The sequence below is a fragment of the Selaginella moellendorffii genome, unplaced genomic scaffold (assembly GCF_000143415.4).
Source record: "Selaginella moellendorffii unplaced genomic scaffold, v1.0 SELMOscaffold_7, whole genome shotgun sequence".
NCBI classification, from domain to species: Eukaryota; Viridiplantae; Streptophyta; class Lycopodiopsida; order Selaginellales; family Selaginellaceae; genus Selaginella; species Selaginella moellendorffii.
Genome location: NW_003314268.1, coordinates 1,148,825 through 1,176,289, shown reverse-complemented (window position 1 = coordinate 1,176,289; position 27,465 = coordinate 1,148,825). Strand labels below are relative to the sequence as shown.

The following is a 27,465-nucleotide window of genomic DNA, read 5'->3' as shown; positions in this document are numbered from 1 at the left end:
GTTTTGCGAAAGATCTTGGCTAAACCTCTAAAACCCTATACCCTTGATGACCTAATCGCATTAGGTCTCGAGCGCGCCGGGAGAGATGGGGAAATACAGCGCCTTGTATCAGTCCGCGGGCGCCACAGCAGGGATGTTCTTCCTGTTCCGCCGCGCGCCCACGGCGATGGCGGAGAAGAGTCAGGATGAGAGCGTGGTGCAGCAGCGCGAGGAGTATTCCAAGCCCCGGAATGATAATCCCAGGACCACTGCTGCTGGCTTCGATCCGGAGGCGCTGGAGCGAGGGGCCAAGGCGCTCCGGGAGATCAATAGCTCCCCGCATTCGAAAAAGGTTTGGCATTTTTTCCCCTCTCCTCTCGATCTTCATCGATCGGACTCTCTTTTCCTTATAGGTGTTTGAGCTAATGAGGAAACAAGAAGATAGTCGGCAAGCGGAAGAAGCGACGAGGAGAGCCGAATTTCAAGCAGTTCAAGCCCAGCACGAGACTGTAAGTTCTTTCTTCAAGCTGAAGTTTTTGGAAGCAAAAGTTTGTCCGGTGCTGATGCGGTGATTTCTTGCAGGATAGACAACGGGTGATGTACGAGGAGCAAAAGAAGCTTGTCCAACAGCAAGCGCAGACTAAAGCTCAAATCTCGCGCTACGAGGACGAGCTCGCGAGGAAAAGAATGCAGGTGTGATGTGTCCGTTCGGTTTTTGACTTCCACGGTTCTTATGGGATTTTGTCGCAGGCAGAACACGAAGCCCAACGAGCGAGGAACTCGGAGATGGTGAAGATGCAGGAAGAGTCTGCCGTTCGCCAGGAGCAAGCGAGGCGATTGACGGAGGAGCACATACAAGCGCAGCGTCGCCAGACCGAGAAGGAGAAAGCCGAGATTGAAAGAGAAACCATTCGCGTGAGAGCTTTGGCGGAGGCCGAGGGACGTGCTCACGAAGCCCGGCTGGCGGAGGACGTCAACAAGAGGCTTTTGGTCGAGCGAGCCAACTCCGAGAAGGAGAAGTGGCTGGCTTCGATCAACACCGTCTTCACTCATATCGGAGGTGAGAGCTTCTTTCTAGCCAGGCATTGTACGGTCAGATCTTACGTGCTCTCGTTTTGTAGGTGGTATCAAAACGCTTTTGACGGACCAGGATAAGCTTGTAGTTGCTGTTGGTGGAGTAGTAGCAGTGGCCGGCGGTGTCTATACAACTAGGTATGCAAAAGCTTTTCTCCTTCTTAGCAGAGACTAGATTCAGTTTTCTTTGTTTCTTATAACAGGGAGGGAGCTCGTGTTCTTTGGGGTTACGTAGATCGAATTCTCGGCCAACCGTCTCTTGTTCGCGAGTCTTCACGAGGAAAGTATCCATGGTCGGGACTATTTTCTCGTAAGACTGTAATGCCATGGGCCAAGACTCCAGCCGACCCGAAAAGCAGCAATGGCTTTGGAGAAGTTATTCTCCCTCCGACGTTACACCAGCGGATTAGGCAGCTCGCGTTCGCCACTGCTAATACAAAGGAGCATCAGGCTCCGTTCCGGAATATCATCTTTTACGGCCCTCCTGGAACGGGGAAAACCATGGCTGCTAAGCAACTAGCGAGGCACTCGGTACGTTGTTTAATGGTCTGGTGGTTTTTAAGCTGAGATTTGTTTTGGATCCAGGGTCTCGACTATGCTGTCATGACCGGAGGAGACGTCGCTCCACTTGGTCCTCAAGCCGTCACAAAGATCCACGAGCTGTTTGGATGGGCATCGAAGACAAGGAGAGGATTGCTGCTGTTTATAGACGAAGCCGATGCTTTCCTATGCGAGTACGTGATCTCCTTACCTTTAAGCTTTTCTGCTTTCTCTTTGGCTGATGATTGTGAGCTTCATGCAGGCGCAACAAAACCCGGATGAGTGAAGCCCAGCGCAGTGCTCTCAACGCGATTCTATCACTCACTGGTGACCAATCCAGGGACATCGTGCTGGTGCTCGCTACAAACCGTCCGGGAGACCTTGACGCGGCGGTGCTGGACAGGATCGACGAGATACTCGAGTTTCCACTTCCAGGACTGGAGGAGCGAGAGAAGCTCATACGCCTCTACCTGGACAAGTACATCGTCCAAGCGGGGGAGGGCGCCAAAGGCTGGAAGCAGTACGTGGCACAGCAGCACAAGATCGAGATGAAGGACGTGAGCGACGACGTGATTCGAGAGGCCGCGGAGATGACGGAAGGATTCTCGGGGCGAGAGATTGCCAAGCTGCTAGCCAGCGTCCAGGGAGCGGTCTATGGAAGCAAGGACAGCGTTCTCACCGCGGAGGAGTTCCGGAACGTCGTAGCGTGCAAGGTTTTGGAGCACCAGAAGAGAAAAGAGCTCGCAGACTCGGGTGGTGGAGACTAACAACAGCATCAACACCAACAGGTTCTCTCGTAGTTTTCCCGGAGTGTTCGTTTTTTTCTCTCGTTTTACAGCAGCAGCAATTTTGTGAGCAGCAGCAGGGCACAGTTTTCTAGCTTTTTCGATCTAAGTTCTCAGGAAAGGTTTCTATCAATCGCGGCGGGCTCTTGACTTTAACTTTGAAAGAGATCCAGGTGTTCTTAGATTGATTTTCTTCTTTGGGTCTCGGAGTTTTTGATATGGGTTTTCTTTTAGAATGTCTGGCAATGGCTCTCTCCTTCCAGATCGCTGCCTCGGCCGCTACAACTCCTCCAAGTTCTTCGCTTTCCTCTTCTAGGAAACCTAGGCTCTCTCCGGTGATCTTGGTGCCTGGAGCTGGAGGGAACCAGCTGGAAGTTAAGCTTGGTGGAGATTATCATGGTAGTCGCTTTGTGTGTAGGACTTTTGGGTTCTCGCATTGGTTCCGGCTATGGCTCAATGTTCTTGGCATCATTCCTCCATTCACACCATGCTTTGCCGAGAGGATAAGGCTCGAGTACAATGGCGGGAGTAAGAAGTTTCACAATCCTCCTGGGATCACGACCAGAGTTCCTGGGTTTGGTTCCACCGAGACGATGGAGTACCTCGATCCAACCTTCAAGTAAGTTTTTCCATCATTTTCTCTTAGTTAGTCTTCCTACATTCTTGCGTTTTTCTCTTAGTTCTTTGGTAGAAGTTCTCTCTTGCTTCTTACACAAAGTTCTTTTGAAGGTTTCTTTTGCTTGTTTGCTCTCGCCATAGCTTCCGCCCAAGCAAGAAGTCTTTGTTTCGTTCGTGTTTTCATAGATTTAGTTTGATTGATACGAGCTGGTTTTCTTTCCAGGTTTCTATCTGGCTACATGAATTCTTTGGTGGCAGCACTGAAAGCCAAAGGCTACGAGTCCCAGAAAACTCTCTTTGGAGCTCCATACGACTTTCGCTACGCTCCGGGGCCAAACGCAGCGGAAGTGGCACTCCAGTTCCTCCAAGACTTGAAAAACTTGGTGGAGAAAGCCTCGAGATCAAACAAGAACACGCCAGTGACGCTAATCTCTCACAGCCTCGGTGGTCTCTGGGTGCTCCACTTTCTCAACTTACAGAGCTCCACCTGGAAGAAGAGATTCATCCATCGCTTCATCGCAGTGTCAGCTCCATGGGGTGGCTCCGTCCAAGAGATGCGAGTCTTTGCCTCTGGATACACCGAAGGGGCCAACTTTCTGGATCCTCTCGTGCTGCGAGACGAGCAAAGGAGCAGCGAGAGCAACCTTTGGCTGCTGCCATCGCCCAAAGTTTTTGGAAACAAGACGCTGGTGGTGGGATCGTCAAGGAATTACACGGCGACGGATCTGGAGGACTTCTTCCACGATATTGGGTACTCGAGGGGATACGAGCACTACAAGACGAGAGTTCCCGGACTCTTGGAAGAACTGGCTGCTCCAGGGGTTCCAGTGAGCTTGGTTTTTGGCGTTGGAGTGGACACACCGGAGACTCTGGTGTATGAGAAACAGGGATTTGATTACCAGCCCAAGATGGAGTATGGAGATGGAGACGGGACGATCAACTTGTGCAGCTTGAGATGGGTGGTGGATTCGTGGAAAAAAGTCGGGGACCAACAAGTAAAGGTGGTGGAACTTCAAGGGAAGACACACACGACGGTTTTGAAGGACGAGGATGCAGTGGAAGAGATTGTCAAACAATTAGGTGATGTCGAAGGACAAAACTTAAGTTCATAGTGGACGTTTACCTTGATTACCGTTTTTTAGTACAAAGTATAGGTCTTAGGGTTTAACTCGAGGTGTTTTTCTTCTAAGCAAAGAATGTGCGATCGGTGGCTCAGTTTTTTCGAAGATCCAACCCTCTGGTGGGACAACAGAGGCAAGAATGTAAGCCTCTTCTTGATCTTGTTTTGTAGAAGTTAGTGTTGGTTTTCTCCTGCTTGCAGTGGAAAGGGTATCCAGAATTTAAGCACTCAGTTTCTGGTGAAGGGCTCTACATAAGTTCCTGTCCAGAGTCTCTGAAGGCCAAGCTTGAATCTTTGGGAAAACCCCCCAAAAGTTGTTCTAGCGGTGTCCGAGCAGCTTTTGTTGGAGGAGTGACCGGAGCTGTCAAGGTGTTGAATTCTCAAACAGCCCATGAAGCGCACCCCCAGAACCGGCACACAAGCAGCATTCAGCGAGAAAAAGCTCCCACGCTTTCCATTACACAAGACGAAGCTCCACCGAGAAAGCAGCTAAGTGCGCACTTCGAAGCCAGGAACCAGGTTTTGGCGGAGCTCAAACGATGCAACGATCCAGCGAAAGGAAGGGAGCTTCACTTCAGAGCTGCGAGCGAGCATCTCCTCAACAAGTACGTAGCAACAGCGGTAATCACCATGTACTCGAGGTGTGGTAAGCTGGAGGACGCTCGGAAGGTCCTGGACGAAAACCGCAAGATGCTACACGGTCATGTCGTTGCATGGAACGCTATGATCCTTGGTTACGCGCAGAACAACGAGAACGAGCTCGCCCTGGAGCTGTTTTCGTGCATGCCTGACAGATCGGGCTGCGAGCCGGATGCGAGAAGTTTTGTTGCGGCTCTCAAGGCTTGCGCGGGCTTGGCGAGCAAAGAGGAGCCCAAGCAGGTCCAGGGACGGGCCGTGAAGAGGATGGCTTTGGAGAGAGGCGTGGAGATCCATGCCCAGGCTGAGGAGCGGGGATTTGCGAGTGACATCTTTGTGGCGACAACGCTGGTGGATATGTACGCCAAATCTTGTGACCTGCCCCGTGCTCGCGCGGTGTTTGACAAGATCTCCGCACCGAGGAACATCGTGACTTGGAACGCATTGCTCTTGGGATACGTCGAAAACGGCAGGAGCGAGGCTGCTCTGGAGCTCTTGAGCCGGTGCCGTCTCGAGTGCGAGCTGAATGCTACGAGCTACGCTGTGGCTCTCAGAGCTTGTGGCAATGTCATGGGACTGGAACTCGGCAGGGAACTCCACAAGGAGATCAAGATGAACCATCAGCTGCGGAACAATCCGGTCGCGGGCACTTGCGTTGTGGATTTCTACGCAAAGTGTGGCGCCATGTGGGAAGCTCAGGAAGCTTTCGACTCCATTCCTGAGAGCTCGAGAGACTCGGCCGCTTGGAACGCGCTTCTTTCAGGGTATAGCCAACAAGGAGACTACGAGAGTGTGTTATCCCGGTTTCAAGCCATGGATGCCAAGGGCCTGGTTAATGGTATCACCATCATCTTCGCGCTCACCGCTTGTAGTCACACCGGAAGTATTGGACTGGCGAAAGACCTGTTCGATGGACTCCGGCATCTGGTTTACGGCGTGGCTCCGACTCTGGAGCACTTTACGTGCATGGTGGATTTTTACGGGCGGGCAAATCTCTTTGATGAAGCACTGGAGCTGATCAAGAGCATGAGAGACGATCACGGCCTGGAACCCGATGTTATCCTGTGGAGGACGCTGCTTGGGGCGTGCCGGAAGTGGAAGAAAGTTGACGTAGGGAGGCTGGCGTTTGAATCGCTGCTGAAATTGGACAAGGAGGTGTCCGCGGCTTACGTGCTCATGGCGGGGATCTATGCGAGCTCTGGAATGCTGAAGGAGAGGGACGAGGTTTTGAGGGCAAGGAAAGATGTGAGGGCGTGGAAGAAGCCCGGGCAGACATGGTGGACAGATGACAAAGGGAAAGTTCACAGTTTTGTGGTGGGTCGCAAAGATCACCCGCAGTATCGAGACGTTGCATGCAAGGTTGACGAGGTTATGGGGAAAATCAAGGTGGAAGGTTATGTGGCCGATATCAATGGTGTTTTTCCCAGTGATGAAGGTGTTGCCAAGGAAGATGCCTTGTGTGGGCACAGTGAAAAGTTGGCTATTGCATGTGCCTTAATCAACTCCAAGCCTGGGACAACTATAAGAATCGTGAAGAATCTCAGGGTCTGTGATGACTGTCACAATGCCACTGCCAGAATCTCTAAGGTTGAGGGCAGAGAAATTGTATGCAGGGATGCTAGCCGACTGCACGTCTTTAGAAATGGCATCTGCTCATGCAACGATTATTTCTGATCGTGATCACAGATTTACCTGTCAATAGTTTTTCCACAACATTCTCTGGTGCCGATTTGTAGAGAAACATACCTCATCTCCATTTTGCATTCTATTAATACAATATTACTGTTTCAAGTTGCAAATGTGTTAGAAACGATTTTCTGCGTCGTTGACACTGCTAGTGTCCTTCAGTTTTCCATGGCGCATAGGAATAAAGCTGTCATCGCTGCTGCGTCTGTGGTGCTTATGAAAGCTTGGGGGAAGAAAAGACGCATGTCGGCTGGACAGTCATAGATGACGTGAGACAGGGTTTCCGTCCCTGGGCAGCATCGCGCCTCCCTGGGTGTCCCTCTTCGGCAGAGTTCAATGTGTAATGAGTGAGCCCAGTTACCAGAAGTCGGTAAACTGATAAAGACCACTTGACTCTCCTCCCCTAATCCCAACAGGCTCCTTTTCCATCACACCAGCTTGACTGAAAACTTTTCAAGCATATGCCCAGTTTTGCATGCTTTCAAGCGAATGCCTCAGAGTGATGTGGTGTCGTGGGCAATTGCAATCGAAGCTCTCATCGCCGACAGTGACAAGAGCCCGAGAAGCATGAGCTCCATCTATTGGAGTATGGTCGCCCAAGCCACTATGTCCCACCTCTCACCCATCATCCTCTCACCCTCTCACCCTCTCACCCAGCATTTTTTTGCAGCAATGAAGTCCAAGCAATCACATCTATCACTGGCTATCGATCAGAACGAGATTTGGTAGGCTTCCATGCTGTATTATTTGAGTCCATCATCTCTTTGGTCAATGGCTCGGTTCTAGTAATCAGTTCTATCTTATGGCTTATTAACTAATGGCTAGAGGGGTCAGGTTGATCAAGCAGCATTCTTTGTTTGGATTGGTTGCATAATACTTGATAGAGCGTTTTCCACAATCTTCCATGGGGTATCAGTACATCATTATTACATTTGATTACTTTGCTTGGTGGATGTTTTACTTGATGGAATAGCCAACTAAACTGCACAATTCTTGATGCAAATGGTTGTTTTTACAGCTGTCCTAAACTCATTTTGTCTGAAATCTACCTTTGACAGCTTTAAAGGCATTCTCCCATTTGAATTAGTTGTATAATACTTGATGGGGCATTTTCCACAATCTTCCATAGAGTATCAGTATAATATCATTACCTTACTAGATGGATGCTTTACCTGATGGAATAGCCAACTCAATTGCACAATTCTTGATGCAAATGGTTGTTTTATGTTATAACTGTCCTAAATTCATAAGGCCCAGGGGAAGCTTTAAAGGTATTGATGGAATAGCTCACCATTAAGCAATTTTCAGATCATCTTGAAATAGATGGCCTTCCACAATTCAATTGTATTTCAAGTTTATTGGCAATCTTGAATTTTCAAAGTCCATTGCATCTTGACTTTTAGTGCCTTGTTTGAGCTTATTTTGCCTCTTACTATCACTCACTCCCACTCTATCCAGAGGGGAGAGCATGGTTAGAGTACTTTTATCGCGTTCTTCCATCTTTATAGCTTTGGCTCAGGCTAAGGATTACCAACAGACTTATTACACCAAATGTACTCAGCCTGTAGAACAATACGAGTTAAAATCAAAGCCAGTTGCCACCGCACCAGCAGTATCAAATAGTGCTGATGGTAGAGCGGGATTAGGAGACACTGAAAAAGATGATAGAGAAGGGTGCAACCTTGCCGAGCTGGTTGAGCCTGGCAATGGCTTCGTCCATGAGAGTTTTGATGGCATCTAGCAGCTCTCAACTAGCCAAGCATTTTAAAACTTGTTATTAAGCTAAAGTATTCTAAACTAACATGACTATTCATACATATTTTGTTTTGGCAGTCTCACAGTGCCTAACCAAGAAGCATGAGACCGTGCAAACAAATTTCCCCGCCCGGCCGCTATGAGGTCCTTACTCCCGCCGCACTCCCTCCTCCCTTTCTCGTCCCAGGAGGGGTCCCTTTGTGTCTGCCACTCACAATCTGGCTATATTTTTAGCCTCCAAGGCGCAGCAGGCCTCACTTTTGCTCTTTTACTTTGCTCGCGTCGCGGGGCCTCTGAGGAAGCAGGAGACTGATGGGTGCAAGAATGCTGTCTTAATGATATTTGCTGCCGTTCTTTCTTCCTCGCCTCTATATCCACCTCCGGATGTTCGCTCGGTTGTTGTTGTGTTCACTTCAGCCACCTCTCCTTTGTTTGCGTCTGTCGGTTGGATGCTTCCGCCCCTGGGTCGTTTGCGTTGTCTGTTCTGCATATATTGTTTCCTTTTATTTGTGGCTTCCATGGTGAGTAGCCCATGCGTTCTCCGTGTAATGATTGTTTGACGGCATACTGGACCAGTTCACTGATCTGCTGTGTTGCTTGCAGGATTTGATGTGTCTCCAGCTCCCAGAGAGCCTCGGGGTGACATAGATCGTGATATGCTGAGCATACTTTGGAAATGTGTGCAACCTCTTCACAACAAACTGGGTAAATCCGTTGGTCCTGCAGAATTGGCGGTTGTTCTCTGCGTCCAAGTTCCATGAGTAGGTGGTGACTCCCCATGCGGTATCGTGCCAGTGTTCTGTACACCATGGGGCCGAAGATTTCGGTTAACCGAGTCTTGGTAGATGTTGTACTTGGTCTTTTTCCTCGGGCACAGCCATTTGACGAGAGCTATCTGTGTCCATCCATGACTCCAATTCTTCCGGGTAGACTGCTGTGAGGATCTCCAAGTCGAAGCCAAATCTTGTGGTCCACTCCTTTCACATCGTGTCACCATCTTTTGTGAGTTTCTTGATCAAGAGCGTCTACCAGTTTGTCCAAGTGGGAGAATCTGCTTTTCTGAACATATACAATGGCCCTGTGCCATGCAAGGATCTCTCATGGTAACAAGCCCGACTCCATGACCATGATTGCATAACATGTAGTATGCTTGTTGGGCTGCTTTCCTCCGCTCCATCACTCCTGCTGCCCAAGGCTGAGTGCGATGAATCACATAGCCGAGATATTTGTATTCCTTCTCATGCGATCGAAGCTTATAAGATCCAAATAAGATAGAATAGAAGACGGCAGCAACGAAGCAACGATGAAGATGCAAATGAGACGGAGCAAAACACGACGTCTAAGTCTTTCCCAAGACTTAGTCTTAATTACCATTAGCATTTAAGATGGTCATATTTGTCGTTCGTGTCAGATCCACGGAAGAGGAAGCTAGCTAATTGGAAAACCTCGCAACAAGGAGATGGAGGAAGTTGCGATAGTGTCCAGCGAGTTCGTCGGTCCGGCCAAGGCTTTCGATCATCCACCAAAATTCGAGCTTTCCACTTTCGATCGCCTCATGGGGTATGCCGGATACCAGAAAAGAATGCTCTTCTACAAATCGGCACCCGAGAATGTGGAGGATCTGCTCAAGAGCAGCCTCGCGGAGGCCCTCGTCCCCTTCTATCCATTCGCGTCGCGCATGCGTGCCGGCGATGGAGTCTCGACCCCTGCTCTCGAGCTCGATTGCTCCTCTGTAGATTTCAGCGCCAAATTCACTGTTGCCACGACCAAGAAGTCGCTGGCCCAGCTTGGATTCTTCGAGCCCTGCGAGTTCTGCGACACGCTTTGCCAGATTGGGAGCCCTCCACCGGCATATCCCTGGAAAATCGAGGATCCCCTGCTCTTTGTCCAGGTATGGTAGTTGCCACTGATTCGTCCATCATCGCTTACAAATCCTGTTAGATCACACGATTTGGATGTGGAGGAGTGAGCCTGGGAGTGGGATTCAGCCACCAGGTAGCTGATGGAGTGAGTTTCTGGCATTTCATGACCTCCTGGGCAGAAATCGCTAGAACGGGCCAAATGATCTCCGCTCCCCCGGTGATCTCTTACAACTACAAGGGATTGGAGCTGAGCGAGGAGGAGCACATGAGAAACGCGGTGGGATATTGGGGAGCAGAGATCGTCCCTAGCGTGGAGAAAATGCCCCTCGTCGTACCCAATTCGTCACCCATGGCCACCCGGCAGTACCGATTCGATCGCTCCGCCATCGCGGAGCTCAAATCCCGGGCGGCGGCTGGCAGCAGCGACGCTCGATTCAGCACCTACGTCGCCCTCTGTGCGGAGTTCTGGCGGAGAACGGTCATCGCTCAGGGATTCCCGGATTCGCAAACTGTCAGGTTCTTCGTCCTCGCCAGTTGCCGCGGGCGCATCGCTTCCATCCCCACCTCCTACTTTGGCAACGCCATCTGCGGATTGTTAGCCATTGCCAGCGCCGGCGATCTCAAGAACAGGGGGCTTCCATTCGCAGCTCGGACCATCCACGACGCGATCCAGGCTTTCGATGGCGCCAGGGTGGAGAGTGCCTTGAGCACCATACTTTGGATGATCCAGGCCCCTCGCCCGGTTCGAGTGACGCCGTTTGGCCAGGCGGTGAGCTCCAACCAGCACCCGGTGGAGAAATCGGAGTTTGGATTTGGGAAACCGTGCGGGATCACGTTTGGGACGAATGATCTTCACGAAGGGAAGATCTATCTCTTCCCATCCAGCGATGGCGGCGTGGTCGTCACGGTGGTGCTCAAGGAAGAGAACATGAAGAGGATGATCCAACAAGACGAGGACCCCTCCATTATTTAAGATAAATTGTTTATCTTTAATAAAACTTGCTTAGCCACGTAGGCAGAATATTATTTCCGTACGATATCATTGGCGAGGGTTTTCAATTGTGAGGCGGCAGCACGGCCTATGGCGCGCTTGATCGTAAGTTCTCGTGGGAATTCGAGGGATTTGATCGATGGGCGCGTGTTTCCAGGTGAAATTCAAGGCGCTCATCCTCCCCAAGCCTAGGCGCAGCTTGTAGACGCGATCGTGGAAAGGTATAGGAGTCTCTAGGAATTGATCTGAGCTCTAGGTTTCTTCTTTCCAGGGGCAATGGCTATGGTTTTTCATCCGATTATTAACGACACAGAAGGGTATAGACCAGTGAAGTACTTTGTAACAGCGAGACCTTGGCTGGGTAAGCGTACTATTCTTTGCTCGAGAATTGAAGCTCTACATTTTCATCTTTTTTTATTCTTTTGCTAGATCTTTACGGTACCAGAATACGTCCTGTTGCTCAAAGCTACCAGATCGAACTCGATCCTTCTCTATTGCATCGGAAACTTTCCGAAGATATACTTCATGAGGTTTGTGCCATTTTTCTTCGTTTGCTGTTCTAAGGGTGCTGCTCACAGATTTTTATGCGTCTGTCTCCCTACACGCTGGGAAAGGCGTCGTGTGTGTGTAGAAAGTGGCGATATGCTATTCGCAATCCCGTCTTTTGGCGCTTGGCATGCTTAAAGACATGGCAGGCAAGAGCACTTCTTTTCTCTCTCCATGTTTTTACGTGACTTTGCTGTGATGACCTTCCAGCTTCATGGTGTCGAAGGAAACAGAAAGATATTGAGTCAGAACTACGATGGCTCTTGGCGAAAAATGTGGCATCATCGTCCCAGGCTTCGGTTTGATGGTTTCCTTGCAGTTACTCTTTAAGATCTTCGAGTGACTGACGTGCTTGTCCCAGGTATTTATGTGAGCCGCAACACTTACATTCGCGCCGGTGTTGCTGAATGGAAGGTTACGAATCCAGTTCATCTGGTAAGATGATCTATTCCCGTTTTGGATGAACTTATGGCTTTTTTTCTCGTCGTTCCAGGTCTGCTACTACAGATATATTCGTTTCTTTCCGAATGGAAGGTTCCTCTACAAGGTAGCGAAGTTCCTCTACACATTTTCTCGGAGCTTACATCCTTTTGTGCTTTAGAATACTGCGCTGCGGCTTAAGGAAATCGCAAAGACAATGAATCGGCGCGCTACAAAGGAGAACACTTACGGGGGACGGTACACGCTCGCACAATCCCAGGCAATGAAATACGTGCTCCCTTTTCCTTTATCTGAATCGCCAGAGTTCTTTTGTAGGTGGATGCGGCCGTGGTTTATCCGGGGCTACGGCCTACAGTGCTGAGAATTCGCCTCAAGTAAGATTGAGTTTGTCAAAGATCTTTCTTCATGGTTTTGTTTTGCAGAATTCGTAGTACTACTCCAGGTGCAAACAATCGACTGGATTTGCTGCTGCTCGTCACCAGTGGCCTGGACGACATCGAAGTTAGCACCGACGAGGAAATCCTGAGCTCCGTGGAGAACTGGGAGGAAGACGAGAGCCACAACCCGAATGTGCCTGCCGTGACTCACAAAAAAGGATTAGCGCCATTCGTGTTTGTTCCATTTGAAGAGGTATACGGTTCTCTCTATTCTTCTTCTTTGATCATCGTTGTGATTTTCTTTGGAAGGTTGAGACGTCGGTGCTGAATTTACCAGTGGACACCATGGATTTTTACCTTCCTGGGTAAAAAGAAGTCATGTAAAAATGCGCATAAAAGGCTTAACAGAATATCTCAAAAATTGTACTGTCGCATTTGAATTTGCAAAATAAAAAAAGTATATATAAAGAATCGACTCCACTGGGGATCGAACCCAGAATCTCTGGTTCCGTAGACCAGCGCCTTATCCATTGGGCCATGGAGTCACATTGTTTTTAGTTCTCGGGTTTCTGCTATTGAGGGCAAATCTTTAGGTTCTTGGCTATGGAGATTGATCGCGTCAAGCCACAATGCGGCGACGACAAGACGCGGGAGGCGGCGATCGAAGCTGAGGTCGATCGAGTGAAAAAGCTGCCGCGATCAAGCGCGTATGCGATCCATCGTCTCAAGGTCCTGGGCAAAATGCTCGATCTTCTCAAAATCCCACGCCAGGTGAGCAGCGAGGGACGCGTTTCTTTTTGCCCTAATCTCGTCGCGCACCTGCCAGGACCGGACTTCCACGGAGGCGGATGATCTTGAGCGATTGTTCGCGGAGCTGGCGTTTTGAAAGTATCATACATGGGAGGAAAGGTCTTTCTATTTTCTCCTGCTCTTTCTTCTTTCTTTGTGTTTGGGTACATGAAAGTGATGGAATCGATCAAAACGTCGACTTAGAAAAATCTCTGGAAGCATCATGATGTCTACGCCATCGCTGGGAAATGGATGTGTAGCAACGTTGGAATCACTCGTAGCTTGGGCTCGCCACCACAGCCATCATCCGGAAGATCCTTGGGAAAGGTGCGATCGGCTCCACCGGCAACAGAGAAACGATTCTGTGAACTTCATTGGTCGACAAGTGCTAAGCTACTACGAGGACTCTTGCCACTGACGAGAATAAAAATGGCTTTTTCTTTTCATTTTTTGTTTTCTTCTCTCAAAAGCTCAAAGCTTTTACGACGCGCGTCATCTTTAATGGTGTCCTCGGACGAATCAGAAAATGCACTAATGTTAATGTTTTAGATCAATTTTACTATGGATTTAAGGTGGAATAATTAAATAAATAAATCTCTTATAACATAAGCTCAGACTCAAACCAAAGTATATAGGTGAGTGAGATTTTCTCAAATCATTAAAATCATATACTTTTGCTAACAAGTGAGTCTAAGTTGAAATATAAACAAATCTATATCATTTTGCCATTTTATTACAAATGAATATATCATCATTCTTAGATTTTACAGCATTAAATTTAACTTATAATAATAAAAGTTCTAAAAAAATCGATTCTAGACATTTATGAATAAACACCTGCCAATACCAAGAAGGGAATTTAAGTTTTTGCTCAAATTCCCATCCGAATAATTTAATTTAAAATATAAATTTAAAAAATTAATAAAATTTTTATTTACCATATTTAAAATTTTCATTTAATTAAATTGATATTGATGAGAGGTTTCCTTCCTATTAAGCCAATAGTGTCGATTGACATATTTTGCAAGAGTTTTGCTTTTAACTTCAAAATACTTGCAAAAATAAAAGATTATTATTAAAAATATTTATTTTTAAAACAAATAAACTAAAATATTTCAGCTCTAAAATTAATTATTTAGGATTAATTTTACAATAGTAAATTTTAAAAGAGGGTTATAATCACAATATCATACATTAAAACTTCTCACAGAAATTGTACTAAAATTTATTAATTTTATTTTTTATAAAATAATTATTTTAAAACTTTATTAATAAAATATTTTTGACTATAGACACATTCAAATTATTTTTTTACTAGTAAATAAATGTTTTCACCATTATTGTATATTAAAGATTCACTTAATATGACCTAAAATATATCTATATTTATGAAAATATTTGTAAACTAAATACACATACTTTAATATATATTTAAATGGATATAAATATATTGTGTAATTAACCTTATACTTTATTTATAGCATAAAATTACTATTTTTAGTAGTTTAGTGCAACAAAGAATAGTCACATTTTAGATTTTATATTTCAATCATGAAAAACTCAAAAACAATATGAATATACAAAAAACATTTTTTTAAAGATTTAGTAGAGATACATTATGATTTTAATTTTTCTGTTATTAAATTTATTAACCTAAAAATCTTTAAGTGTGAATTTTGCTAACATTAAAAATTGCACATAAAATGAAATTTAAATAAAACTTTAGACACATAAATAATTTTTAAAAATTTTATTAATATTTATGTAAAGTTTGAATATAAAAAAATATAATACAAACTTGCTAGGTAAATCAAAGGTTTTAAAATGGTTGAATAGGTTATGTTCTAAGTTGATATACAAATAAAATGAATTTACTTTTAAAGTTACAATATCAAAAGTTATTTTAAATCATAATCAACCTTTTAGTTTTTTCTTATATAAACAATCAAAGTTGAGTAGCATAGTTTTAAATTTTTAAACAATTACCTTCCAAACTTCTATAACTAAAATTATCAATCATTTTTATCTTTTATATTTTACTTAACATGTTGTGAATGCTCCAAGATATAGGAATAAATATATTAATTGAGGTTTAAATCACAATAATGGATGGACTATATTCAGTCATAAATGGACAATCCATATGCTTTAGTATTATAATTAATGTATTACCTAGGCAGAGTAATATATGTATTTACAAACCTTACACTATCTACCCCTTCGGAAGATGAAAAAATGATAAAAATAAATTAGGTGGAATATTTAGAGCTTCTGCTAGATGATTACAAACTACCATAAAAATCCGAAGCTCCCACAAAATCACTAACAAAGTTGTGAACAACTATAAGTGAAATAAAACCCAGAGCCATGGCAAAAGCATTTATAAAATCTTGATGAATCAATTGCAATTCCATATGTAACTGTTAAATGCTCAAACTAATATTGAAGTCATAGTTTTGAACCAAAATTTTTTTTTTTAAAAGCCATTATAGTCCATAAATATTATTGCAACAAATAATATATCTTGTCTGTAAGTTTATTTGTTGACGATTTTCCAAGACCACTATTAATTTAAACTCATGACTATAAACAAAACCCACCTTTATGTCTTCACTTTGGTCAACATTCATGACTTGTATTAACTTAAACTCACTACCATTATCCTTGTCTGACACTGCACATGGGAAGTTGGATTCACTTTGTTATCCTTTTTATCTCTTTTTTAAAGGAAAAAAGGTCTAAAGCACTAGCTTTATTTAAATTTGTTATGCTCGTCCTCACTCCACCATTTATGTTTGGCTTCACTTTATTATTGTATTTGTTTAACTCACTATATCATGGCTGAATGTTTCATTTGAACTCACTATATTCATCCTCACTCCATAATCAATATTGTTCATCTTCACTCCACTATTATATTCACTCATCCTCACTCTATTGTTGGGGCCAAACTCCCATCTGTCCCCTCTACCCCCTCCTCTGAAGAAAAAAATGTTTGAAGTGTCGGGGCATAAAGGGGAAAATAAGAAAATTTGAGGAAAAACAATTATAGAAGAAAAAAAGGTGAATAAAAATGCATCAAAAGAGAAATTTACAGCAATTAACAATACAGATATATGGAAATTAAAAGAAAGACATGTGCTCAAAACTTGGAAAATAAAGGACTTCCTATCATAAAATAATTCAACCACCACATTATAAGCAAAAGATTCACACCATTCAACTTCCTCAACACACAACTCAATATTTGAGACAAAAAAATCAATAACAATGTCCATATGTTCAAAAGAATACATAAATTCTTTAACAACAACGGTAAAGTAAAGGCTCTCAATAGCACTCATAAATAAGGATTCATACTCAACCCAAAATTATAGCTAAAGTGACTTAACCCTTGGAATAGGGGAATACTCAATACTAAAATTGATCAAAGACTTTACTAATAAAACAAAAACAATTTTCTTAACTTCATGTATATACTCAACATTCAAATTAGTATGAGAAGGACAAAATACACTCAACTTAATATTGAGAATGAGAATTATAAGAGTCATAAATGATTGACATGCTAGGAGAAGAAAACATTGCAAATGAAGAAGAAATATTAGAAATATGATAGAAATATGGTTTAGGCCAAAAAATAAAAAAATGTTAAAAAAGAGTAGAAAGTAAAGAAAAAAAATTAAATGCCAAATTGAAAGATTGATATCTACCCCATGAAATTTCCATTTCATCTCCGAAATTACTTCTATAATAATGAACCTCGTCAAAATGATTTGGAATCTATTCAAGCTTATACATATTGTCTTCCTATAAACTTGATTTTTGAACATTCTCTAAAAACTAGATTGCATCATTTATAGCTTGTCAATGATGTCACAATCATATTCCACATTAAGGAAAGATGGCAAAACACCAAGAACAAAATAAGCCATATAATCATATCCTATAAAAGTTGGAGATGGCAACACACCAGGACTAACATTATCACACCTTGCAACATTAAAAGTTTAATTCAATGGAGTAGCATTTATAGCCTAAAGTGATATATTACTTGATCAATAATAATGTGGCATAACAGGGAAGAGAATGCAAAGAAAAAGTAAATCTAAACATAACAATAGTTAAAATTCTAAATCTTGCAAAAAATTAATATAAATCTAGATCTAAAAGAAAATGAAGAAATAAGAACAAAAAGCACAATCCAAAACACTAAAGCAAAGCATTATTAACAAGTTTTGCCCTTCAAAGACAAATTACAATGCCCTTCATCTCCACCAATGTGAATGCTTGAGTGGGGTTTAGACCCCTATTTATATACAAGAATGGATGGCCGAATTCAATCTCAAATAAACAGTCTATATGCTTTAGTACTATAACTAATGTATTATTTAGGTAGGGTTTTATATATATACATACATACATATATATATATACATATATATATATATACATACATACATATATATATAATAATAAATTAACATATCCATATAATATTTATCATAAATTTTTTTTTATTACATATATATAGTGTAATCACATAAAATTGCCCACTTTTATTCCTAAAACTTTAGCTAAAATAACGAGCTCTAGAGGGAACTAAATCAGAATTTAGATTAGAATTAATTCAGTGTATTATGTTTCCTATGAAGGATGAGAACAATCGATTGAATTTGAATTACTATGATTTATTTTTCCTTTATTCTTGATAAAAATAAACATAATATTTAGGTGGGGGTTTCTTTATTAATTTAATAATTATTTTTTAAATATTATAGCTAATGTCTTAAACTTTTATCATTATCATATTTATTTCTATTTAAATTTTAAGTATTTATTTAAGGGAATTTTAAGATATTTATTACATTTATTGTTTGAAAATAAGTGTAGTGAATATCTTAATGATGAGTAAAATTAATAATTGTGAAAAAAGAAAGACAAATTTGCACAAATAAAATATATTTAAAATATATATTTTTAAATTTAAGTTAAGCCATTTAAAGTTTACAACGTTTTGCAAAACTTTATCCAACTCAAAATAAAACAAAATGATTAGAAATAAATGTAAGTGTTAATTAATTTAATAAACTTGGATGACTTCACTTAAATGGCTATTGATAACTCTAGCACAATTTCATGAACTTTACAGTAACTCAGTTGGATGAATTTATCTTTCACCATCCCCACCATGCAAAGAGGGGATCAAACCCAAGCTTCGGAAGGTGGATTGTCCTCCTTCACTGCTATTTCACCTAGGCATTCAGGTTGTGAGTTCAAGTAGCACGAGGTGCTGAGTCATTTGCCAAACAACTTCACAAGGAGGTTTAGAAAGACTATTTGATGGACAAATAATTGTGGGACAAATGGAATGTGCAATCTTCCAAGAAAACGAGCCTAGAAAAAAGGAGCCTAGGTCCAGACGCATACGATTAAGAAGTGTGAGAGGAGTCCATCCGAAGAGAAGATTAGTGATGTTGTTTCGCTTGAAGTCTTGTGTGGAGGGCAAACGAGGCAATGGCAAGAAACCTTAACTCACTAAGCCGCATAACAGTTGCCACAAGTGTGGAGAGAAGGGCCATCGGATCCTGGGTTAGATTGATCGCAAAGCGGCCGCGATCGAAGCTGAGGCTGATCGAGTGAAAGTTGTTCCTGGTTGATTTTCTGGACGAGTTCTTCTTGCCTAGATTCTTTAGTATGTTTCTTCCATCGAGGTATGATTTTGTGTTTTCGTATGAAGGTGACGGAATCGATCGAAACAGGAGGATGAATTTAAAAACTCTGGAAGCGCATATGCGACATGATTTCTCGTGCTCTACAGTATCGAGAAGTTTATTCGGCACTGGCACTGTTTGTTCACAGGGTATTCAAGTGCCTCAGATTTGGAGTCCCCGTTTTGAGCTCCAAGCATTCTCGCCACTGACGAGAAGATCATATGGTTTCTCGAATAAAAATGGTATGAGCGTTTTCTCTAATTTTGTTTTCTTTCCTCAAAACTCTTGGTTTCCAGTTCTAAAGCTCTGACAATGTTGCTCAATGGCGTCCTCGAATGAGAAAGGTACAAATGCTTTCCTTCCTCTGTTAGCTCGAAGCTAAGACATGTACTTTGTGCGCTTTCTTTTTAGAAGGATGCGTGGGAAAGACGATCTAGCTCAGCTTGGCCCGCCAAACTCAGCACCGAGCTTGCTAAGATCTTCGACAGTGAGACGGCCTCTACGACGGTCTCGCTCGATCTCTCCGACTAATGCCGGCAGAATTCCAGGTCCACTGTTACCCGCTATCAGACGGTTCAACGCCTCTACAGCAACGAGCTCCTCCCCTGATGCAGTCACTACCAGGCCTGGAAAGGTTTCGAAGAAGGGGGAAGCAGCAAAAGAGTCTGGAAAAACAGTGGTTTCCTGGAATGCGGATCTACTTCACAAAGACGACCCCGAGCTTGAGAAGCCGGTCCTTTCAGCGGAAGAACTTCGTGGTCTATGTCCTGAGGGAGTACACAATTTTTCGAGTGATCTTGCTACAAGGATCAACATTCCGAAGCATGCAACAGTGCCGGCCGTGAGTTTGGAAACAAAGAGATCCTACCTATGGCCTACGACGTTTATATTGGTAAGCTTCAAGGCTTTTCTTCGAGAAAGATTTTCTGGTTTACGTGTTTCTCGTTTCCAGCTATCCATCGCATGCTCAGTTGTTCTTTTGTATGCCTTGGCTATGCGGGACCAGGCAGTTCATCTGGAGGTATAACAACTTTCATCGAGCCATCGATTGACCTTTTCTGTTTGTTTTTGCAGCAAGAGGTGGCTAAAACCAGGAAAGAGCTGACAGAATGCAGCGTACGAGTCAAGTTTTGCAGAGAGGTTGAAACAATCGATCCGCAGATTATCCGGGAAGTAGAAACTGAGGTAGAAGTGTTGCGTACGAGAGGAATTAGAAACTATGCCTTGCTCCTTTCCAGTTTTTTCCTGGTCATGCCGTTTCTCCTGCATAAGTTCCTCGATCAGATTCCTAAGCTTGGGTTGAGTGACAGAAGCAACGAAGAAGAGGTCCCATGGAGTACGAGGTTAGCTTACAGGGTAGACGTCGTTTTTTCTTCTTTTTCTTACGTGAAGCCGCTAGCACTGTTGCTGGCAACTCTAGTGCTTATAGTCGTAGGGGGATTAGCACTGTATGCTGTTAGCCAGGATAGCATTTGGGATGCCTTTTGGAGGGCGTGGACTTATGTTGCAGACTCTGGAAATCACGCAGACAACATCGGTTTTGGTCCGAGATTTGTTTCGGTCTGCATCAGCTTGGGAGGACTTCTTATTTTTGCTCTCATGTTGGGACTCGTTTCGGACGCCATTTCAGAGAAGGTGGACTCGCTCAAGAAAGGCAAAAGCGAAGTTATAGAGAGTAACCATACACTGGTTCTTGGATGGAGTGATAAATTGGTGAGCATGGATCTTGCTTCTCTAGTTTTCGGCTCCAGACTAATACATGCTTTCAGGGATCGCTCTTGAAACAATTAGCAATTGCAAATCAGAGTTTAGGTGGCAGCATTGTCGTTGTACTGGCAGAGCGAGATAAGGAGCAAATGGAGATTGACATAGCAAAGTTGGAGTTTGATTTCATGGGAACTTCAGTAATATGCAGAAGTGGTAGTCCTCTCATTATGGCCGACCTCAAGAAGGTACCAGAGACTTATTTCTTACATGACACCTTAACTTGTGAAACCAGGTTTCAGTTTCTAAAGCGCGTTCAATTATAGTTCTTGCAGAAGTCGAGAATGCGGATCAGGTAAAACCTTGCAAACAACTGTCCTCGTCCTAATGGTTTTAATGTTGTAGAGTGACGCGCGAGCATTACGTGTGGTGCTAAGCCTTGCCGGAGTCAAGGAAGGGCTCAAGGGACATGTTGTAGTAGAGCTAAGCGACATTGACAACGAACCACTGGTGAAGCTCGTCGGTGGAGAAATGGTAGAGACAGTAGTAGCACATGACGTGATTGGCCGCCTTATGATCCAATGTGCAAGACAACCGGGACTTGCTCAGGTTCGACATGAACCATCCTTTGTCTTAAAAGTCTTCTTGCTTTCGCAGATCTGGGAGGACATACTCGGGTTTGACAACGCCGAGTTCTACATCAAAAGGTGGCCTCAGCTGGATGGCCTGAACTTCAAAGACGTTTTGATCAGCTTCCCGGATGCTGTACCTTGTGGAGTGAAAGCAGCCTCCAATGGCCGCATTCTTCTCAACCCGGAAGACGATTACATACTACTTGAAGGGGACGAGCTTCTGGTAATTGCAGAAGACGACGACACTTACGCACCAGCTCCTGTGCCAAAGGTACGAACTGTATCTTTTGCTTTTCAAGTTTACTAGCAAAGTAGTCATAGGAAGCTTATAGTCTAGGAAGAAAAAAAGGTAAGTTTGGGGGGAGAGAAAGCATAGCAGCGGACTGAAAATAGAACGTCTCATGTGACCAGGTTGAAAATGTTTCACCTGAACTAGACGTTTGTCGAAAGCCAAAGGTCCCAAAGAAGATACTTCTCTGTGGTTGGCGCCGTGATGTTGAGGATATGATTATGGTAAGATGGCAAGATCTCTGCTGTGCTCACCCTTTCCCCTCCCCCGGCTGCAGGTGCGAGCGGGACCTCTGCCGAAAGTCATGTCACACCGAAAGTATCCTGAGAAGGTTTTGTTTTGTGGTTGGAGACGAGACATGGATGACATGATAATGGTAAGGTTACTCGTGGAGGTCCCATGAGCGCAGCTGAAGCAGACACCGATATTCCTCCCACTTCCCACTACTTTTCTCTCTGAATGCTTTCTAGTGCTTTAAAGATGAGTGTCTTACCAAGTTTGTTTGTTTCTTTTTGCAGGTACTGGAAGCTTTCCTTGCCCAAGGTTCCGAGTTATGGATGTTTAGCGAAGTCCCCGAGCATGAGAGGGAGACGAAACTGTTGGATGGTGGACTTGATCCGCAGTCCTTGTTTAATATCAAGCTCGTACACCGTGAGGGAAATGCGGTCATTCGTCGTCACCTTGAAAGTCTTCCTTTGGAAACGTTTGATTCGGTATGGACAGATTGCTAGATAATTTTTTAAAAAAGTTTTCACTGTCTATTGTACGGATAGATTTTGATCCTGGCAGACGAGGCTCTGGAAGAGTCCGTTGTCAAAGCAGATTCGCGCTCCTTAGCTACGCTGCTATTGATTCGAGATATTCAGGTACGTTCAGATCCTACTTTGCGATACAAAATTCCTTAACTTTGTTTTTCAGTCCAAACGGCTGCCTTACAAAGAAACAAAAACTGTACAAATTCGGCAAGCAGGCTCGAGTCACACGTCTTGGATACGAGAAATGGAGCAAGCTTCTAACAAGTCAATCATTATTAGCGAGATCCTTGACTCTAGAACAAGGCATCTGGTCTCAGTCTCTAAGATAGGCGATTACGTGCTTTCTAATGAGCTAGTGAGTATGGCATTAGCAATGGTGGCTGAAGATAAACAAATCAACCGTGTCCTCGAAGAGCTTTTCTCTGAAGAGGTGAGTTCTTTTTCGTTTTTTGTTTTCCTTTCTGAATCTTTGTTTTGTTTTTACAGGGCAATGAATTATACATACGAACTGCAGCACTCTACTTGTATGACCAAGAGGAGCTGAATTTTTACGAGGTGATGATCCGTGCAAGGCAAAGACACGAGATTATCATCGGTTACCGGCCTGCTGCAGCTGAGCGTGCCATCATAAATCCACCAAACAAAGCTGAGCGTCGAACGTGGTCGATAGAAGATGTTATGGTGGCGGTCGCAGAGGAGGAATAACGAAACCATAAGGTGATCCCTTGTCACTTTTACTCTCTTGCTCGGCTCATAAAAAATCTAGTTCCATGCAGTGGACGTTTGCGAGTGCCGCGTATGGTGACGAGCAGGATCTTGCGTTCGGATGTTCCATGGCTTGTTGCGCAGCTGTTATACCCAGGAGCTTTTCACTCTGAGTTCCACAAGCACCCAGCAGTGAATTCCAAACAGAACTACTTGCAGCGAGAGGCATGCTTTCTATGAAAGCCCGGGCCTCGGACAAGTTTCCAGTTCGAGAGAGAAGATCAACCATGCAAGCGTAATGTTCCGGTGACATCAGTTTTTTCAGCCGGTCGTCCGCTTGTATTGACTTGAAACACTCGTGACCTTCGGCCAGCAATCCAGCACGGCTGCAGGCAGATAACACGCTCAGCACAGTGATCTCGCTCGGCTCCAGACCTTCAAGCTGGAACAACTTATACAACTCGACTGCTTTTTTGCTACAGCCGTTCTGAGACAGCGCTGCAATGGTGGCATTCCAACACTTGAAGTCCCTCACCGGCATACTGTGGAACAACTCGATCACTTCAGTCACCAGGCCGTGCTGAGCGCAAGCAGCGATCATGACGATCCAAGAAACACTGGTCGGCCTCGAGATGGTCTCAAATAGCTTCTTAGCTCGCTCCAACTCTCCGTTTTGAGCATACGCTGCAACCATGGCCGTGGAGGCCACGCCGTTCTCCTGGTTCGTAGGTATGCTCGTGAATATATACTCAGCTTCTTCCAGTTTACCGCCCCGGGAGCACACAGAAATCATCGTCGTGAGCGACACATCGCTTCTCTGAGGCATCAAGTCAAACACTTTTCTCGCCTGGACGAACAGATCATTCTCGCAGCAGCCACCGAGAGCCGAGTTCCACGACACAAGATCTCGTCGAGGCATGCAGTGGAAAAGCTCTAGAGATTTCTCGACGAGCCCGGCCCGAGAATACGCAGCCATCATCTCGTTACACAGCACGGTGTTGGCGGAGCCAACTTTCGCGAAGAGCCGGCTTGCCTCGGCGAGAAAACCATTTCGGGCATAGGCAAACACCATCGCGTTCCAACAGGCAGCGTCCCTCGCCGGGAGAGTATCGAAGAGAGCTCGAGCTTGATCGAGAGTTCCTCGACTCCGACTATACGCCGAGATCATCGTCGTGGAGCTCACAACGTCGTGCTCGGGCATTTTCTCGAAGGTGTTCTTGGCGAGCTCAAAATTGTCACTGGAAACGTATCCTTGGAGAAGTCCGTTGTAGGAGACAACGTTCCTCTCGGCCATGGCATCGAAAACACTGCGTGCTTGGGTGATATTCCCAGCCTGGGCATAGCACTGGAGGATGGTGGTCCAAGAACAGGCTTCCCAGGCGGGCATTGCATGAAAGATCTTGCAAGCGGCCTCCAGATCGTGGTGCTGAGAGAAGGAATGGACCATCGCGTTGAAAGAGATGGCATCCCGGTGCTCCATTTGATCGAAGATGAGCTTGGAGCTCGCGGTATCGGTTTGAGCTCGGAGAATGATCGTGCAAGCGATCGTCGAGTGCTGTGGCATGATCCAGAAGACGCTGTTAGCTTCCTGGACGAGACTAAGTTGCAAGAAGGCTGAGAGAATCGCCTCCCAGGTTCTTGGATCGCGCGGGGAGCTGCGGTTGAAGATAGCGATGGTGTCGTCGATGGAAGCGTCTCGCGGGAGGGAAGAGATCAGCAAGGTGGAGAGCGTGGAATCGGGAGGGAATGGGATTTGATCGAAGAGAAGCTTCGCTTGGTGGAACTGGCAGCTTTGAAGGTAGGCTTGGATCATTGCAGTCCAGGCGACGATGTTCCTTTCAGGCAATCGATCAAAGATATCGCGTGCTTGATCCAAGCTTCGGTCCTGAGCCAGCATCTGGATCATAGTCGTGCAGCAGACCAAGTTCCACTGCGGCATGGCCGCGAAGATCATTCTTGCAAGTTCCACAAGGTCCCTTCTTCCGGCATTTGCAGCGAGGAGCGCAGTCCATGAGATTACATCTTTCTGCGGCATTGAATCAAACAAAACTTTAGCTTCTTGGGCCAGGTTAGACCTCCCGTACGCAACTATTATAGCAGTCGATGCCACAATAGTGTCGTCAGTACAACGTTTCATCTTCTCGTAGAAAAGCTTAGCCTGGAGTATTTCTCCAAACTGGGCAAACGCTGCAATGATAGAGTTCCAGGAGTTTATGCCGTAAGCAGGCAGCCGATCGCACACAGTGTCTAGGCATTGCAAATTCTCGCTTAAGGCAAAAATTTTGATTATCACATTCCACGAAATGGCATCTCGAGCGGGCATGAAATCAAAGAAGTGTTTTGCCTGACACAATTGCCCGTTCTTGGCAAATGTGTCGAGCATGATGTTACACGAGAAGAGATCCGGCTGGGTGATGCCATTGAAGACCTCGCACGCCTCCTCGACGCTCTTGCATCTGCCATACATGAGGACGAGGTGATTCGCAAGGAAATTCGAGGGCCAGTGCTCGCACGACAGGATCTGTGCGTGAATTCGCCTCCCGCGCGCCAGGTCGCGATGGAAGCCGCACGATCGCAAGAGCGCCACCAAATCGTGCGGCTGTCTCATACGATGTGAACTATAAACATTGTTTAGGATGCAAAGAAAGTCAATAGTCTTTGAGGTTTATTGACTTTGTTGTCTTTTGTTGATTTCATTGACGTTTTGAAGTTCTTGATGAATTGGAGCGAGCTTGAGAGCCATCACAGAGGCAAGACGATCGCGAGCTGCAAAAGAAATGAGAGAATTTGAGAGCTGGAAGAGTGATAAAGAGACAATGAGATCACCTATTTGGCTGCCTCCATAGCTCGGGGAGCTGGCTGATCTCGGGGAAGCAGGGCAGACAGATGTAAACCTCGTCCCTGATCACCTTCTGATCCTTGCTCACGAACCACACCCGATCCTGTGCTGCTCCATAAACGTCTCCACCAGGAGCTCCATGTGATTTTCGTTCAGCAAACGAACTTACGGTTGCCCGTCACGAACACCTGATCAAACACCCAGTATGATCAGCGGAGAAAAGAAAACTCTGAGAGCTTTATACCGTGCCAGCAGCATAACGAGCCTGCTGGTTCGCACGAGTGTATGAGATTAGGAGAGGGAACATTCTCTCCAACCTCTCAAACACCCACTCGCAGAAATCCTCACAGCAATGCGAGAAAGGCATCCCAGCTGCTCCAAGTAGTTGACATCGCCAAGCATCGAAATGCTCACTGGAGACCTGTCAGACTTGAAAGTATATTTTTAGAATATGCATATTTTAGTTAAACCTATACTTTTGCCCTTATTTATTTGACTGGTCAAAAGTGAGCCCTAAAAGTGTTTGAGCTCCAATTTTGCAGTAAAGTATATCCTTAGAATATCCTCATTTCACAAAAAATTTATAATGAAAATATTCAATATAAATCTCTCAGCCAAAACTAGAAAATTGGTTGGATTGATTAGATAATATCCCCTCTTTTGTTTTCGTGGATTATGTAAAGAAGGGAGAAGCCTTTAATCTGTACGAGTAAGACTGATATTTAAAACGAGAATCTTAGTTGATTAATTAGATTGATAATGTTTGTTGCCCAAAGTTAAGCCCAGGTGGAAATGGTGTTTATAGTGGTGCTAATGGTGGTGGGAACTAAATGTGAGAAAGACCAAACAACTAATTTCAGCTTTGTTCTTCCTACAAAAAGAACAAATGAGTGTTTGCAAATGTAATACAATTGTTTAGAGTTTGGTCAGATAGGCTGATAGTGCTCTGAATCAAAAGCATGCTAGTATGGCAAGCATGATGGAGTGCTTGGAGAAGCATGTGGCTCTTAGTGGTAGTCATGTTTCAATATCATTACCTTTCATTCTTTTTGGTGGATTGCCATATGTTTTCTCACAATAGTTATATTTCCAATGCCTAACTCCTTTGCCAGAAGAATAAGTTAAAAGGTTCACAACATGAGACCAAGCTCAATCAGTTGCCATCACTCTTAAAAATGTGCTTTGTGGTCTCTTTCTCTTGTTTAGCACAGTAGTTTTCTTACTCATATTTCCTCACATCACCTTTGATTTGGCATGGCAGCCACACAATGGCTTGGTTAGGAGTATGGAGGCTATTGCCATAGTCAATTCACCAAAGACCTAGCTGCCGACTGCCAAGAAGGAAATCTAAGGTGTTGTTGGTGCTGTGGAGGAGCTTGTCAAGATTCTAGTGGTTAGATCTTCTCCTATTGCTTCAGATCTTCTGCTAATCTCTCTTTGTGTCACTGCTGATTTAAAAGCAACAGCTCTAGATTTACTCGTTAGCAATTCTTGCACGACACCTCTAGATCTTGTGAACCAAAGGATACAAATTGACTGATTTCTACACATTAGCAACTTAAATCTAGTATGCCAACACTGGTTTGTTCTATGAATTTTAATTATAATTGTTCTTTTAATTCTTATAA

At 44.4% G+C, this 27,465-nt stretch overlaps 8 protein-coding genes and 1 non-coding gene across 13 annotated transcripts; 7 read left to right on the top strand and 2 right to left on the bottom strand.

Annotated features, from left to right (window-relative positions):
* The first annotated feature begins 60 nt into the window (after nt 1-60).
* On the top strand, nt 61-2,566 carry LOC9652759 (ATPase family AAA domain-containing protein 3-B). Its single transcript, XM_002966479.2, has 8 exons — nt 61-331; nt 393-488; nt 562-672; nt 730-1,039; nt 1,101-1,191; nt 1,257-1,584; nt 1,639-1,787; nt 1,856-2,566. The coding sequence occupies exons 1-8, from the start codon at nt 86-88 to the stop codon at nt 2,358-2,360; spliced, it is 1,836 nt and encodes a 611-aa protein (XP_002966525.2). The 5' UTR covers nt 61-85; the 3' UTR covers nt 2,361-2,566.
* Nucleotides 2,464-4,127, top strand: LOC9652758 (lecithin-cholesterol acyltransferase-like 1). Its single transcript, XM_002966478.2, has 3 exons — nt 2,464-2,551; nt 2,613-2,997; nt 3,220-4,127. The coding sequence occupies exons 2-3, from the start codon at nt 2,624-2,626 to the stop codon at nt 4,106-4,108; spliced, it is 1,263 nt and encodes a 420-aa protein (XP_002966524.1). The 5' UTR covers nt 2,464-2,551; nt 2,613-2,623; the 3' UTR covers nt 4,109-4,127.
* Nucleotides 4,128-4,192: 65 nt separating this feature from the next.
* LOC112345124 (putative pentatricopeptide repeat-containing protein At3g13770, mitochondrial) lies at nt 4,193-6,426 on the top strand. The gene is made up of 2 exons (XM_024671211.1): nt 4,193-4,258; nt 4,318-6,426. Exons 1-2 carry the CDS (start codon nt 4,193-4,195, stop codon nt 6,424-6,426), a joined length of 2,175 nt encoding a protein of 724 aa, XP_024526979.1.
* Nucleotides 6,427-9,542: 3,116 nt separating this feature from the next.
* On the top strand, nt 9,543-11,081 carry LOC9652757 (shikimate O-hydroxycinnamoyltransferase). The gene is made up of 2 exons (XM_002966477.2): nt 9,543-10,084; nt 10,135-11,081. Exons 1-2 carry the CDS (start codon nt 9,653-9,655, stop codon nt 11,026-11,028), a joined length of 1,326 nt encoding a protein of 441 aa, XP_002966523.1. The 5' UTR covers nt 9,543-9,652; the 3' UTR covers nt 11,029-11,081.
* A 27-nt stretch (nt 11,082-11,108) lies between these two features.
* On the top strand, nt 11,109-12,844 carry LOC9652756 (F-box protein 7). The gene is made up of 12 exons (XM_002966476.2): nt 11,109-11,151; nt 11,204-11,267; nt 11,318-11,407; nt 11,476-11,576; nt 11,625-11,741; nt 11,803-11,899; nt 11,954-12,027; nt 12,086-12,139; nt 12,194-12,292; nt 12,349-12,407; nt 12,456-12,663; nt 12,720-12,844. The coding sequence occupies exons 3-12, from the start codon at nt 11,323-11,325 to the stop codon at nt 12,777-12,779; spliced, it is 954 nt and encodes a 317-aa protein (XP_002966522.1). The 5' UTR covers nt 11,109-11,151; nt 11,204-11,267; nt 11,318-11,322; the 3' UTR covers nt 12,780-12,844.
* Nucleotides 12,845-12,882: 38 nt separating this feature from the next.
* Nucleotides 12,883-12,955, bottom strand: TRNAR-ACG. Its single transcript has one exon. It is a non-coding gene; the product is annotated as a tRNA-Arg (tRNA).
* Nucleotides 12,956-12,972: 17 nt separating this feature from the next.
* LOC112345143 lies at nt 12,973-13,645 on the top strand. The gene is made up of 2 exons (XM_024671307.1): nt 12,973-13,181; nt 13,237-13,645. The coding sequence occupies exons 1-2, from the start codon at nt 13,014-13,016 to the stop codon at nt 13,294-13,296; spliced, it is 228 nt and encodes a 75-aa protein (XP_024527075.1). The 5' UTR covers nt 12,973-13,013; the 3' UTR covers nt 13,297-13,645.
* Nucleotides 13,646-19,047: 5,402 nt separating this feature from the next.
* On the top strand, nt 19,048-23,159 carry LOC9652316 (probable ion channel POLLUX). 5 transcript variants are annotated; one of them, XM_024671365.1, is made up of 16 exons: nt 19,048-19,155; nt 19,210-19,257; nt 19,325-19,805; nt 19,866-19,934; nt 19,988-20,626; nt 20,683-20,865; nt 20,913-20,972; nt 21,023-21,226; nt 21,275-21,520; nt 21,661-21,762; nt 21,816-21,914; nt 22,057-22,251; nt 22,312-22,404; nt 22,457-22,723; nt 22,780-23,010; nt 23,070-23,159. In XM_024671365.1, the coding sequence occupies exons 3-15, from the start codon at nt 19,329-19,331 to the stop codon at nt 22,996-22,998; spliced, it is 2,853 nt and encodes a 950-aa protein (XP_024527133.1). In that variant the 5' UTR covers nt 19,048-19,155; nt 19,210-19,257; nt 19,325-19,328; the 3' UTR covers nt 22,999-23,010; nt 23,070-23,159. The 5 variants fall into 5 exon arrangements, with proteins under 5 accessions (XP_024527133.1, XP_024527134.1, XP_024527132.1 ...); XM_024671366.1 differs by having other exon boundaries at nt 19,328-19,805; nt 23,060-23,112; XM_024671364.1 differs by having other exon boundaries at nt 23,060-23,112.
* On the bottom strand, nt 23,045-26,204 carry LOC112345123 (pentatricopeptide repeat-containing protein At1g09410, mitochondrial-like). Its single transcript, XM_024671210.1, has 3 exons — nt 26,082-26,204; nt 25,825-25,940; nt 23,045-25,616 (listed from the first exon to the last, which is right to left on the bottom strand). The coding sequence occupies exons 1-3, from the start codon at nt 26,202-26,204 to the stop codon at nt 23,045-23,047; spliced, it is 2,811 nt and encodes a 936-aa protein (XP_024526978.1).
* Nucleotides 26,205-27,465: the final 1,261 nt, after the last annotated feature.

Coding starts and splice junctions, on each gene's coding strand:
- LOC9652759 (XM_002966479.2), top strand. CDS start 86: ATGGGGAAATACAGCGCCTTGTATCAGTCCGCGGGCGCCACAGCAGGG. Junction 489..561: donor TTCAAGCCCAGCACGAGACT/GTAAGTTCTTTC, acceptor GATTTCTTGCAG/GATAGACAACGGGTGATGTA. Junction 673..729: donor TCGCGAGGAAAAGAATGCAG/GTGTGATGTGTC, acceptor ATTTTGTCGCAG/GCAGAACACGAAGCCCAACG.
- LOC9652758 (XM_002966478.2), top strand. CDS start 2,624: ATGGCTCTCTCCTTCCAGATCGCTGCCTCGGCCGCTACAACTCCTCCA. Junction 2,998..3,219: donor TACCTCGATCCAACCTTCAA/GTAAGTTTTTCC, acceptor TTTTCTTTCCAG/GTTTCTATCTGGCTACATGA.
- LOC112345124 (XM_024671211.1), top strand. CDS start 4,193: ATGTGCGATCGGTGGCTCAGTTTTTTCGAAGATCCAACCCTCTGGTGG. Junction 4,259..4,317: donor GGGACAACAGAGGCAAGAAT/GTAAGCCTCTTC, acceptor TCCTGCTTGCAG/TGGAAAGGGTATCCAGAATT.
- LOC9652757 (XM_002966477.2), top strand. CDS start 9,653: ATGGAGGAAGTTGCGATAGTGTCCAGCGAGTTCGTCGGTCCGGCCAAG. Junction 10,085..10,134: donor ATCCCCTGCTCTTTGTCCAG/GTATGGTAGTTG, acceptor AAATCCTGTTAG/ATCACACGATTTGGATGTGG.
- LOC9652756 (XM_002966476.2), top strand. CDS start 11,323: ATGGCTATGGTTTTTCATCCGATTATTAACGACACAGAAGGGTATAGA. Junction 11,742..11,802: donor CATGCTTAAAGACATGGCAG/GCAAGAGCACTT, acceptor ATGACCTTCCAG/CTTCATGGTGTCGAAGGAAA. Junction 12,664..12,719: donor TGTTTGTTCCATTTGAAGAG/GTATACGGTTCT, acceptor TTTCTTTGGAAG/GTTGAGACGTCGGTGCTGAA.
- LOC112345143 (XM_024671307.1), top strand. CDS start 13,014: ATGGAGATTGATCGCGTCAAGCCACAATGCGGCGACGACAAGACGCGG. Junction 13,182..13,236: donor TTCTCAAAATCCCACGCCAG/GTGAGCAGCGAG, acceptor CGCACCTGCCAG/GACCGGACTTCCACGGAGGC.
- LOC9652316 (XM_024671365.1), top strand. CDS start 19,329: ATGCGTGGGAAAGACGATCTAGCTCAGCTTGGCCCGCCAAACTCAGCA. Junction 20,627..20,682: donor TTGGATGGAGTGATAAATTG/GTGAGCATGGAT, acceptor ACATGCTTTCAG/GGATCGCTCTTGAAACAATT. Junction 21,763..21,815: donor ATGTTGAGGATATGATTATG/GTAAGATGGCAA, acceptor CCCCGGCTGCAG/GTGCGAGCGGGACCTCTGCC.
- LOC112345123 (XM_024671210.1), bottom strand. CDS start 26,204: ATGCCTTTCTCGCATTGCTGTGAGGATTTCTGCGAGTGGGTGTTTGAG. Junction 25,941..26,081: donor CTCGTTATGCTGCTGGCACG/GTATAAAGCTCT, acceptor GGAGCAGCACAG/GATCGGGTGTGGTTCGTGAG. Junction 25,617..25,824: donor CTATGGAGGCAGCCAAATAG/GTGATCTCATTG, acceptor CAATGTTTATAG/TTCACATCGTATGAGACAGC.